This window comes from Anolis carolinensis, chromosome 5, assembly GCF_035594765.1.
Source record: "Anolis carolinensis isolate JA03-04 chromosome 5, rAnoCar3.1.pri, whole genome shotgun sequence".
In the NCBI taxonomy this organism is placed as follows: domain Eukaryota; kingdom Metazoa; phylum Chordata; class Lepidosauria; order Squamata; family Dactyloidae; genus Anolis; species Anolis carolinensis.
This window is the reverse complement of record NC_085845.1, coordinates 168937113-168950274: the sequence shown is the minus strand read 5'-3', so window position 1 is coordinate 168950274 and position 13162 is coordinate 168937113. Positions and strand designations below refer to the sequence as shown.

At 39.5% G+C, this 13162-nt stretch overlaps 1 protein-coding gene across 4 annotated transcripts in view; it reads right to left on the bottom strand.

Moving 5' to 3' along the window:
- luc7l2 (LUC7 like 2, pre-mRNA splicing factor) overlaps positions 1-13162 on the bottom strand; it is a 29590-nt gene extending 16428 nt beyond the window's left edge. Inside the window, exons 1-3 of one of the 4 annotated variants that reach the window (XM_062980996.1) lie at positions 12786-13162; positions 3285-3355; positions 1835-1929 (exon numbers count right to left, since the gene is read on the bottom strand). In XM_062980996.1, the coding sequence (XP_062837066.1) occupies positions 1835-1929; positions 3285-3342 (153 nt within the window). In that variant the 5' untranslated portion in view covers positions 3343-3355; positions 12786-13162. The other 3 variants (XM_003228280.4, XM_062980997.1, XM_062980998.1) reach the window with 3 other exon arrangements.

Below are 13162 nucleotides of genomic sequence, written 5' to 3'. Positions count from 1 at the left end.
ACACAAGACATTTGACCAAAAACATTCCAACGATTCACAAAATAAATAATAAATACATTAAAATCCAAGCAATAAAATCAGAGAATTAAAAACAAACCAGCGGGGACAGGTTTCATAAAGTGCAGTGACATGGAAATGAGTGATAAAGTGCCGTACGCCCTTAAAACAGAGAGAAGCATTCTAATGCCAGCTGTATTGGGCCTGTTCATTCAAACGCGCTCTGGAACATCCATGTTTTTAATTCCCGGCGGAAAATGGGCAGGGAAGGAGCTAACCTGATCTCCTTAGGGAGAGAGTTCCAGAGCCGGGGGGCCACCGCCGAGAAGGCCCTCTCCCTCGTCCCCACCAGCCGCATTTGAGACACAGGCGGGAGCGAGAGGAGCGCCTCCCCGGATGATCTCAGGGTTCGCGTTGGTTCGTAGGAGAGGAGGCGATCACGGAGATAGTAGAGTCTCACTTATCCAAGCTAAATGGGCCGGCAGAACCTTGGATAAGCGAATATCTTGGACAATAAGGAGGGATTAAGGAAAAGCCTATTAAACATCAAATTAGGTTATGATTTTACAAATTAAGCACCAAAACATCATGTTATACAACAAATTTGACAGGAAAAGTAGTTCAATACACAGTAATATTATGTTGTAATTACAGTAAAACCCCGCCAAATCGAGCCCTGCTCGTTTGAGCGTCCGGGCAATTCGAGCCAAATTCCTCCCCCTCCCCTCACTTACCCCGCCAGATCCCAGTGCTGCTGGAACCCAGCCGGATGAGTGAGCGAGGGATGGAGGGTGGGCTCGCTCTCTCGCTCCTCCTCCATGCTGGGTGCTGGTGTTGCCGGCCCCAGCATGTGAGGGAGCCGAGGCATGGGTGGGCAGGTGAGCGAGGAGGGCTCCAAAAGTCCTGCTCGCTCACCCACTTGCTGGCTGGCTCCTCCTCCATGCTGGATGCCGGTGCTGCCAGCCCCAGCATGTGAGGGAGCTGAGGCACGGGCGGGTGGGTGAGCAAGGAGGACTTTTGGAGCCCTCCTCGCTCACCCACTCTCTGGCTGGATCCTCCTCCATGCTGGGTGCTGGTGCTGCCGGCCCCAGCATGTGAGGGAGCCGAGGCACGGGCAGGCGGGTGAGCAAGGAGGGCTCCAAAAGTCCTCCTCGCTCACCCACTCGCTGGCTGGCTCCTCCTGTGTTGTCAAAGGCTTTCATGGCCCAGATCACAGGGTTGTTGTCAGTTTTCCAGGCTGTCTGGCCATGTTCCACAAGCATTGCGATGTTTTGGTGCTAAATTAATAAATATTGAACTGCTTTTTCTGTCAAATTTGTTGTAAAACTTGATGTTTTGGTGCTTAATTTGTAAAATCATAACGAAATGTGACATTTAATAGACTTTTTCTCAATCCCTCCTTATAATCCAAGTTATTTGCTTATCCAAGCTTCTGCCGGCCCGTTTAGCTTGGATAAGTGAGACTCTACTGTACTGTATTTACGAATTTAGCACCAAAATATCACGATATATTGAAAACATTGACTACAAAAATGGCTTGGATAATCCAGAAGCTTGGATAAGTGAGGCTTGGATAAGTGAGACTCTACTGTACTATATTTCTTCTCCAACCATTTTAACTGACAAAAATATCAGATAATTACATTCAGTGAATATTTTAATCCAGACACTCTTATAACTCACAAAAAGGTGAACATAACTCAATCAGAAACTCATGAAATTATCACACCACCCCTACAAAGGTAAGACATCATTCTGGATCATACATTTTTTAACATTTTAAACCATTTTTGCTATAAGGAAAAAACACTGCCAAATAATAATATAATTTACGCACGGTTCCAGAGAGGACATCATGAGGACAGCAGTTGAGAAGATGACTTTTGCACACTCTGTCATCACTGAATTTGATTCGCTGACGGGTAGTATCCCCTGTAACACAGAAAAATACATTTCTGATTAGAAAAATACATAGCATACCCTTGCTTCTGTTCAAATGACCTTTCTCTATTTCACACAAAAAGAAATGTACAAATCAGATTCTGAAGAGCTAATATGATTTTTAATCTAAGTACTGTAATGGGTAATATGTAGTAATTATTTTATACATCACATGAAAACAAAGTAAAAAATTAACACTATTTTATGAAAACATGTACAAATATTGATTTTACTTATATTAATATGGACTGCACTTGCCATTAGCATGAACAGTCTTGTAAGCATCTATAAAACATGTCTTGCGGGTTTACTGAATGTCGGCCACCATTTCTTCAAGACCTCTTTCACGGCATTAGTGCTTTAGAGTGAAGTGTTTTTCTAAACCTGGAACACTGGAATAAAAATGCCTAAAAACAGCAGTATATAAGTGCTGAAACTCCATAAGCTGAACACACCGCATCTGCATTAACAGAGACTACTATAGACACAAAAGCATCAGCCTGCTTACCACACATTGAAGTCCAATTGCAAGTCTAATCAATCACATCTGTGAACAAGGTTGGAAACATTAGGAAAACTCAACACCTAACTACTGATTTATTGCATGGATGTAATTCCCTTGAGGAAAGGGAACAGTAGATAATTACTACGTCAGACTGAAAAAGGAAGTCGCTGTAAAAATATTTTTCGATCTAAAGATACAGCAGCAGTAATACAACTCATGTTATTCAAGGTTTCTTTCTTAAAGAACTTGACTATTAAATTGTAATTATGTAAAATGAAAACCTACTGGTGAATTACTGAAGCAGATTATGAGTTACTGGGAAAAGGAAATGTTTGTAACTTTATCCCAGTCCCACTGACCTTTCTATCTGCCATTAGAAATGCAGTCACTGTCTCATTCCAATACATTTGAAACAGGCAATTGAAGTATGTACAATGTTCTCTATACTCTAAATGCTTGATCTAATCACTCCATTGTGTAATTCCAAATTTTTACTATCTGGCCTACACAGAACATAGTGTAACATTTTCAGATGGGCTCCATTCCACTTAAACTGAATATTTCAGAAATCAATGTGTATCAAGAGACTAATTAATAATTAACAAACTAGAACAGCTTCAGAGTAGTTCAACAATAGGTTTTCAGGAGCTAGATCTCTAGATTTAATATATTTATGCTATTGAAAATTTAAAGTTGCCTTTAAAAGTCATGCCTGCTACTGCAAAATATTTGAGGAACTGGGGCATTTTCCCACCACTTTTCCTCTTTTTCTTTGTTTTTAAATACACAAATTGCTGGTTCCACATTAATTAACACATCTGAAAAGTTAGCAATAACTCACGGCTCGGCGAATGCGGGGCCTTTCTGACACTCCCTTGCAGAATGAAGTAGGCAGGCATAGATACATTGAACCTTTATAAATAAAACAAGGGGCCAGATTGTTCAGTTTGTATATAATAAACTCTGCCAGCATTTTCATTAAAGCATCTAGAGAAACATGTAAAATGTTATGAGTATGGGAAACCTGAACTAATTCTGTGTCTGACAGCAATGTGCTAGCCTGTTATTCAGGGGAGAGTTTCCTAAAAGAAATAGTGTTCACTATAGTATGGCTTGAAAAAATATTTTAACTGCTAAGAATCAATATTTTGGATTGTTCATCGCATCCTGTTTCCTTCACTTTACCCAAGAATCTAAAAATCTGATGTTGAGTCTCAAATGTATCCTGATGCTTAGAATCCAAATGATTTTACAGCTTTGCTGATAGCTTTTGGTTTTTTCATCGGTTGTAACATTTCAAAATGCAAATTGTTACATAAAATGAACTCTCCAAGAGTCTTGTAAAATTATAAACAAACTGAATACAGTGTTGTGCTTTCCTATTTAAAAGACAAATTAGATTCAGTAGATATTCTAGCTCCTTCATCGTCACTCAAAATTAACAAGATATTTAACATTTTAGGATAAAATGGGAATCAGTTTTTACTGTTCTTATGCCCTCAGAAAGGTATATTCTTATAATAGCTGGAATGAATATATATTACCACAAACTGTTCATCTCCAGAAACAGCAGCTTACATTTTGGTAAGAAGTCTGGCCCAAACCATATTTCCAGATAATGTACTAAACAGAGATGGAAGTAACTGTATAATGTCATCTCTTGTGGTGGAATACCGCGAGAACAATTCTTACTATGCTTACATTTAATCTCTTCAAATTTTGGAAAATTAACCCTTCATAAATGCTAAACAGATTCATACCCCACCAAATCACAGTCTAGTGGAGACTATTGTAATATTAAAGTAACATCCAGATTTCATTTTCACTACATATTTAAGAAAACACGTTTTCAATTAAATAAAGCCACAGTAAACAAAACTAAATACTATAATCAATTTTTTTATCAGCACATATATTTTGCACTGTTGAAACATACTGTGGACATTCTGTATTTCAAGATATGCAATCGTAACTTAATGAGAGATTGACAATACACATTTAACCATCTCATTCTTTTAAGATCGATCCACTGTTTCCCTGCTAATATTGCTACTACAAACATGACACTAACACTAAAGATATTAGGATTCATATATAATATTATCACAGCGTTAAGGGCAAAATAAAATGTTAGCAAGGAGAGATTATTTCTACGTACTTGCGCATTTGCACACAAACACGTGCACTCATCTTGCCACCCACCACACCCTGCATACTTCATTTCATTTTAAATTTTATTTCATTTTGTATAATTTATTTAAATTAATTCTACCTTAAATTATGAAATAATTGAATGGAAAAATGTAAGTATTTGTAGATACATATATACTTTTTGATTGCATTCTTACAACCTGGAACTTAAATGTTGATTAACATGATTACATTCTGCATGCATTTAATGTAGATAGAAAATATATATGTCAAGGATGGAAACACAGAACATTTATTGTCCATTGTTTGATAGTCAGAAGATCTTAAAGTTTTAGTGACACATGAATGTATTTTTCATTAAGCTACTCCAACAAAGCAGACATATGATTACAGATTAATGCATATTCCCGTCCCTATTTTTGCATTCTATATATTTTCTAATCTTGTCTCCCCTTCCTCTTTCTTTTAGTCTCATCCCTTTGCTAGCATTTTTAATGTGTATTTAAGAATTGTTATATTTATGTTAACATACTTTCAATTGAAAACAACCACTTGTTTTCCAGTCACTTTTCTGAATGCTCTTTTGAATACCCTCTGACACCAGCCACTACACCATGCAGAGGTCTCTGAACAAACTCCAGGAGTGCCCACGAAGCAGAGATCAGCTCCTAGAAACCGTCATCAATACCCATGAAGAGGTTATCAGAAAGTATGTGATGTGTCTATGTATGTCACATGCTGCTGTTGAGGAATGCTGAGCCAATATGGGCAGCAGGGCAAAAACTGGAGATAGCAGATTTGGTAGCAGTAAATTTGAAGTATATTTGGTAGCACAAAGATGTACAAAAACACCTGTGAGGGCACATATGTCCTTTGTGCTCTTCTTATATGAGCTAATCAGTTCCCCATAGCCACTAAAAAGAATATAAATTAAAACCAATGATGTTACTGGACAGATGACCAACTGGCATTCATGTAAATATATTGTTCAAAGCACCTTCATAAATGGCAGCTATGCAGGAAAAAAGGTGTTTTAAATATAAAAATTTACTAGGATTCCCCCCCCCCCCCCCCAAAAAGCCCCTCTAATTTCCAGGATACTAAAAAGGGCTGACTAATGTATCATTTTTTCTGATTTAATACAGTTTCGTCACAAAGAATTCTATAAAATATTACATTATCAAAATGTGCAAACTCGATGGAATTGTCCTAGAAAATTTTTACTTTTGCTCGCTGGTCTTTTTATGAGAACTGTGTTGTACTAGTTGAAAGCAACATACGTAATCAACATATTAACAATTAAGCAAAGGTGATTCCCACAAAATCTCCAAATGTCTTTATGTTCTAAGGGAATCTTCACAGGAGTGTAAAGGGCTTGCCCATAACTAATTATTCAGTCCTTCTTGATAAGTTATCAATGCTTTCCAGGCAAAGAGCAGATCTCATCAAGACAAGCATATTCCAATTGTATGTAATAAATCTCTTTTGAAAAGCCCATGTCAAAAAGTCTGACAAATCAACATAAGTAGTAACAAGACAACATATAACATCTGCTTTTAAAATACCTTCTGTGTCTCTAGTTTGTATTAGTACACTACCCATAAAACTGGATAAGTATGGGTGGCTTCATGTTATTCTGGGATGGAATTTTCTCTCAGCTGGCATTTTACTGCCTTTATGAAAGTACACAGCAGGTCAGTTCTGATCTCAGAGGCAATGTTGGATGTTCTATGAAGCCATATATTTGCCGACAATGTTCTACAGCAGAGTTTGTCCAAACTGTGGGAACTGCTGAAACCACAATAAGGTTGAATAGTGAATCCTGATCCCCATTATCATGAAAGGCTGCCTTTTAAAAATTCCTGGATTAATCTTCAGAAACAACGTGCATAACAGGGACATGAGAACCTCCAACCAGTAGAGGTTTCTATCGATTCTGCTTCCAAGGCTCTCCTAGCTTGGTACTAAAAAGAGAGATTAGGAATCCTAGATCTTATCTTAGACCTGTTCCTATAATAATCTTTCCTTGGCTCAGTGATACAGAAAGGGCTGGTAGAAGCCACAAGTTTAATCACTACTTTAAATAGAGATAATGGCAACAGTTTTTAGTTCAGCACCTTAAAAGCGCAGCCTCTCCTGTATTGTTGAAAAAGGAGTTGATAAAAATAAATGGCAGTACTTTAGGAAAGCACATGGGAATCTGTGGGGACGGTTCCCCATTTGCATTCTGGAATAGCTGTTCTCAGGTAAACTGAAAATTGTATAAATCCAATTGCTGACTTAAAAGTGTCAGTGATTCCACAACCGAAATGCCTTTACTAATGCTGAATCAGTTTGCAAAGTATAGAACATACTATAAGTCATCTTAAGGATTTTTATTGGAAAGGGAAGCTAAGCTAATGATTTTCAAAATATAATCCCTCAAACCATTAGGACAAAATGTCTTGATAAAAGATGTTATTTTGATACTTTTTACAAGGAATCTCACTGAAAACAAAACAAATTGCAAAACTACATTCTTAACTTCCTAGTAATATAACAAGTAATATAACACAGTAGAATAACAACAAGCTGACCATTTAAATAATTCTAGGCCCATTACTTAGTTTTGTAGGGAACTACCTATCTACATACTGTGTGCGCGCTTCAGGATTGCTTTGGACCATACTGTGCAATAATTTCAAAACTGGAAGCTTTGCTTCACATGTTGTGTGGAATAGCTATTTTTTTTGGTTAACCTTGCTTGACATCAGTAAAAGGCAATGTGTGGTCCACAGGCCTAATTTGGCCCTGCAGGCTCCTCATCTGGACTGCTGAGCTTCTTCTACCTTTTGTGCCTAATCAGTGTTAAGGAGCCCTTTAAAGCCTTGGAAACTTTTGCCATGAAATGAGCTCCAGTTTGCAGTGCTTGAAGATTTTCCAAGAAACAAGGAAACTCCAGACATGCGTATATACTGTAACTATTTATGCAGACGCTTCAATCTAGGCTTCAACATGAACCTAGAACTGAAATTGGTAAGCAACAGGATCAGACTCTAATACTTCCATACTGACAGCAGATTATGTTGCTGTAAATGTAGTGTATGTGTGTGTGTGTGTGTGTGTGTGTGTGTGTGTATATATATATATATATATATATATGTATGTATATATGTATATAATAGGTATGAAAATAAACATTGACTGATAACAAAGCAGCAACTGAAAGCTTTGTCAAACAGGCTGATTTTCCTTTTTGAAGTGTACAGCTGAAGCATTTTCTGCAGAGTCCAATGAAACACTACAGTAATTCTAGAGCAGGGATTGGCAAAGATGACACAGGGGCAAATGTTCATACCTGCTCCCAAGATGGACAACTAGCATCCCAAACAGCTGAAAACTAAATTAGTTTTCACCTCCAAAAGTATGTGGTATGGGGATCACTTTCCACACCTGCCTCCTAGATTGTCTTTCTGTGATAGGTAGCAGAGCATCATGTGGCTCTACTGTTTTTCCAAAAGAAAGATTTAGAAAGTGATGCTTAAGGAATATATAATTTGCATAATAGCATTTATGCTATGGTTCTTTATCTTTTTGCCTAGGATTTCACAATCTATATTTTTTAAAAATGTTACTCAAGTCATCTGAAGTGATGTATTCCCAGAAAAAAATGCAAGATATAAATTAAATAAAATCCTATACAATCCTTGTATATGCAGGGGATATGTTTCCAAACTTTGTGTGAATACACAAAACTGTGAATAGCGATCCTTATTGAAGTGAAGGACTTCTAGACCAATAATATAATGTTGCACTGGAGGACCAAGAAAATGCCTACAGTAAATACTGGTCCAGCAAATATAGAGGCTGTGCACTAGTATCTGAAAAGATCTAACTATATTTTATCTTTTCACTGGATTGCAGTTAAGGGGGAAAGCAATTAATATTTTCCTGGGGTCAGCAATGGACTACATGAGAGGTCATAAGCTTAGTCAGCATTCTATACCCAAAAGTTTTGTATCCACCGACTCAATCATTTGCAGCCCCCCCACAAAAAACTCAATAAGCAAATACTGATTTTGCCATTTTATATAAGGGGCACAATTACATTTCAGCATTACAGTATATATAATGGGACAGATCTAAGAATTTGGCATCTTCAGGTGGTCCTGGAAAGACCCACATTATTCTGTTACTTTGTTCCACTATGATGACTGAGTTATCTGCCATACTTATACTTTTCAGTTGATTTGAATATTTTCATTTGTGGAGGAAAACATAGCATTATTGTAATAAAAACGGATTCAGGCAAAATGAAAGTGCTGATGGCTTAAACAAAGTATTCAATCTGATCTAGATAGAATAGCCTTAAAGATTATTAAATCAGGGACTCTGCTAAATCTGGACCTTACTCTATATTACCAATAACATGAGGCATATGAATAATGTTTTTACCAGCTTACTTTAATGTGACAAGCTATCCCTCTTTGCTATTGTCCAAACTCTGCTAACTGAGACTGTACTACTGTAACAATTTGTAGACTATTAAGAAACAAATTCCATCAATTAAAGGTACAGTACCTCCAAGGCTAGCAATTGGTATTAGGTTCAAGAAACAAATTTTCACCAATTCTGAACCAGCTCCACTGGCCTGCTGTTTGTTTCTTGGCACAACATAAAGTGCTGTTAAGATGCTTTGACACAATTTTATCACTTGGAATCTAGAACATGAAGGCTTTTCTGCTCACAAATGCCTGATTTTTTCAAGATGAAATTGATATCAACGAGGAAAATGATTTTTATAGTGATACTGACTCACTTATAGGAAAAAAGATTCCCAGAGTGTTTGATATGTTTTATATTCAAAGCTAATATCTTTTGCTTGGCTTTTCATCAACAGTTACTTTGATGTTTTACCTGAGATCGCGTATGTAGTCGTACTGCTGCATTAATTACTTTTACTGTGTCCTGTATTCCTAGCAACTATTACTATGAAGTGTTAAGTAGGAATTGTTAGATAGCATACACAACCACACTGCCCTGAAACTCAAAGCCAGAATTCTGAGTTATCATTATGTGTAAACATACAGACAACTAGAAGGCAAGTGACATGAGTTTACTCTAATTCCTAATCTCACATATAGTTTGAAATTTCAGCATACTTCAGGATAATAATAATTTCAAAAGCCTTCATAATAAAAATAGACAACAGAATAACAACAAAGACAATGTAAACATATATATTAAAAACAATAAAACCTCAAAAATATACAAACAGAAATAATTAGCCAAACAGCCACATTACCAGAAAGGATTCACAGTTTACACTGAATAACATGAATTTTATTCGTTACAATGGGATGCTATGCAAATGTGAATAAGGTAGTAAAGGGTTCATATATACTTACTTCAATCATGACATCCCTACAAAACATATCATTTTGCAATGATAAAAATATATGAACCTAAGGAGAAGATTTGGGTTAAATCACTTAACTGATGGATCACGCTGACTAGGAAGCCAATGACTTATTTTTTTAAGGCTAGCTCAGTATCAAACATACATATTCCAGCACTTTCATCCCTCAATATTATCTCCATAATTATTTTCAGAAAATGTATGTAATAAAAGGAGTTTTAATGTGAACCATAATGCTGCCCAATACATAAAACGGCTCTGAATTCTATTCAAAAATACATATAAGTTACCAAATATATGCTTACCTGTTGCAGCTGTACTATAATACATCTTGCAATGGTTGCCCCTTGTGAAAGCTTATTTTATTTCAATTAGTTAACTTGTTATCAAAGAAAAATTAAAGAGCAAAACTAATTTTCTAAACAGGAAACAAACCCAATATAAGAATGCATCTATACATCTCAACATTACTTGAAATGCTGGTTTGGGTCAGATTCCCAGTCAGTCAGCCATTTAAAGAGACATAGTTGCTTAGTGCTGTGACTCCCAAACTATGGTTCTTCAGGTGTTTTGGACTTCAGCATTCAGAATCTCCGACCACTGGCTAAAAATGGCTGAGGCAGCTGGGACTTCAAGTCCAAAACACCTGGAGATCCAGAAGTTGGAGATCATTGCTTCAGTGGCTGAAATTAAGTCAATACTTTCTCTGTTCCCAGTGAGAATAAGGTGAACTGCTGTTTCGGTCATAAGTCAAGATGAACTGGAGAACAGTTGGTTCCACATCCAGATGTTAACTAATGGCACAACTATTTAGCACAGTTTGACACCACTTTAACTGACACTGCTCTATGCTATGGAAGTTGTAGGGTGGTTTGTTGTGGTTGTTGTTTTTGCAAGATCTTTACCATTGTCTGTTAAAGTGGTGATGCCTCACCAAAAGACAACGTCCATGATTCCACTGGATTGAGACATGGCAGTTAATGCAGTGTCAAACTGCAGTGTCGAACTCGATAGCAGGCATGGGCAAACTTCGGCCCTCCGGATGTTTTGGACTTCAACTCCCACAATTCCTAACAGCCTACCAGCTGTTAGGAATGGTGGGAATTGAAGTCCAAAACACCCGGAGGGCCGAAGTTTGTCCATGCCTGCTCTACAGTGTAGAGGTGACCTTTGTTATACCACCTGCTGGCTTATCAGGTGTCTCCAGAAAAATCTGCATCTGTTTGTGTACAGTTAATGCATTTTAATTGTCATGCGTCAATCCAGTGGAAGCGTGGATGTTGGTAGTTTTTTGCATGGTCTCGGCCTTTCTCTGGCAAAGTGCTGAGGCCTCGCCAAACTCCAAATCCCAGGATTCCATGAAACAGCCATAGCAGTGAATGTGGCGTCAAACTCATTAATTCTACAGTGTGGTGTGGCTGACTTCAGAAGAGGCACTTTTCCTTCACCAAATTGCTCGCTTCGCCTACTGCCTCAGGCCTACTGCCTCAGGCCTACTGCCTCTCTCTTCCCATGCAACCGAGTCCCCCATCGGGGAGACAGAAATAAAGTTTGTGTTGCTGAAGGCTTTCATGGCCAGAATCACTGGCTTGCTGTGAGTTTTCTGGCCTGTATGGCCATGTTCCAGAAGCATTCTTTCCTGGTGTTTCGCCTGCATCTATGGCAAGCATCCTCAGAGGTTGTGAGGTCTGTTGGAAACTAGGCAATTGAGGTTTATATATCTGTGGAATGTTCAGGGTGGAAGCAGGTATTTGAGGCAGGTGTGAATGTTGCAACTGGCCACCTTGATTAGCATTGAATAGCCTTTTGGCTTCAAGGTCTGGCTGTTTACTGCCTGAGGGAGTCCTTTGTTGGGAGGTGTTAGCTGGCCCTGATTGATTCATGTCTGGAATTCCTGTTTTCTGAGTGGTGTTTTTTATTTACTGTCCTGATTTTAAAGTATTTGAAAACTGGTTGTCAGATTTTGTTCATTTTCATGGCTTCCTCATTTCTGTTAAAATTGTCCACATGCTTGTGGACTTCAATGGCTTCTCTGTGTAGTCTGACATGGTGGTTGTTTGAGTGGTTCAGTATTTCTGAGTTCTTAAATAATATGCTGTGTCCAGGTTGGTTCAGAGGAATTCCAGACATGAATCAATCAGGGGCAACTAACACCTCAACAAAGAATTCCCCCAGGCAGTAAGCAGCCAGATGTTGAAGCTGAAAGGCTAGTCAATGCTAATCAAGGTGACCAATTGCAACTATCACACTTGCCTCAAGCAGACAAGAGTTCTTTCTCCCACCCTGAACGTTATTCCACAGATTTATAAACCCCACTTGCCTAGCTTCCAACAGACCTCATAACCTCTGAGAATGTCTGCCATAGAAGCGGGCGAAACGTCAGGAAAGAATGCTTCCGGAACATGGCCATACAGTCCAGAAAACTCACAGCAACACAAATAAAGTTTTTTTAAAATTATTATTTTTCATCAGTGGAAGATGCTGCCTCGGAGCGCGGTGAAGTCTCAGTTTCCGGGATTTTTTAAACAGAAGCTGGGTGGACATCTGTCGGGAGTGCTTTCATGGGAGGTTGGGCTGGATGGCTCTTCAGGGCCTCCTCTAACTCTAAGATTCTATGATACTGGTCAATAACTGAGTGGCAGCAGCGTAGCCCCGCCTCGAGCCAAGAAGGCGAAGGATCCCCCCCCCCCCCCGCCCGAGGCGCCGCCACTCTCCGCCGAGGCCTTGTTTGTGATCTGCCCCCCCGTTACCCGCCGCCGCCGCGGAGCCTGAGGAACCAGCGCCACTCCTTACCGTCCCGGGAGGTGCCCATCAGCTGGTCGAGCATCGCGCGCATCTGGGCCTGGGCCGACATCCCGAAAGCGCGCAGGGCCCAGGAGGGCCGGCCGACTGACTCCGAGCTAAGCTCCGCCCACCGCGGCCTAGGCGATGTCGGACCGACGCTCTCTCTCAGCGGCGGAGGCCTCCTCAGGCGGAGTCCCTCTCGCTCACTCTCCTGCTCTCGGAGGGCCGGCCGAGGCGATTAAAATGGCGCCCCCGCCGACGAGACAAGCGGGAAGCCGCCGCCGCTGCCTCGGAGCCGTGAGTCCCCGCCGCGCGCCGGCCCGCTTCAAGCAAGCGCCGCCTCGGCACTAACGGACATCCGTGCGTCGAACGCGCCCGCACGAGCC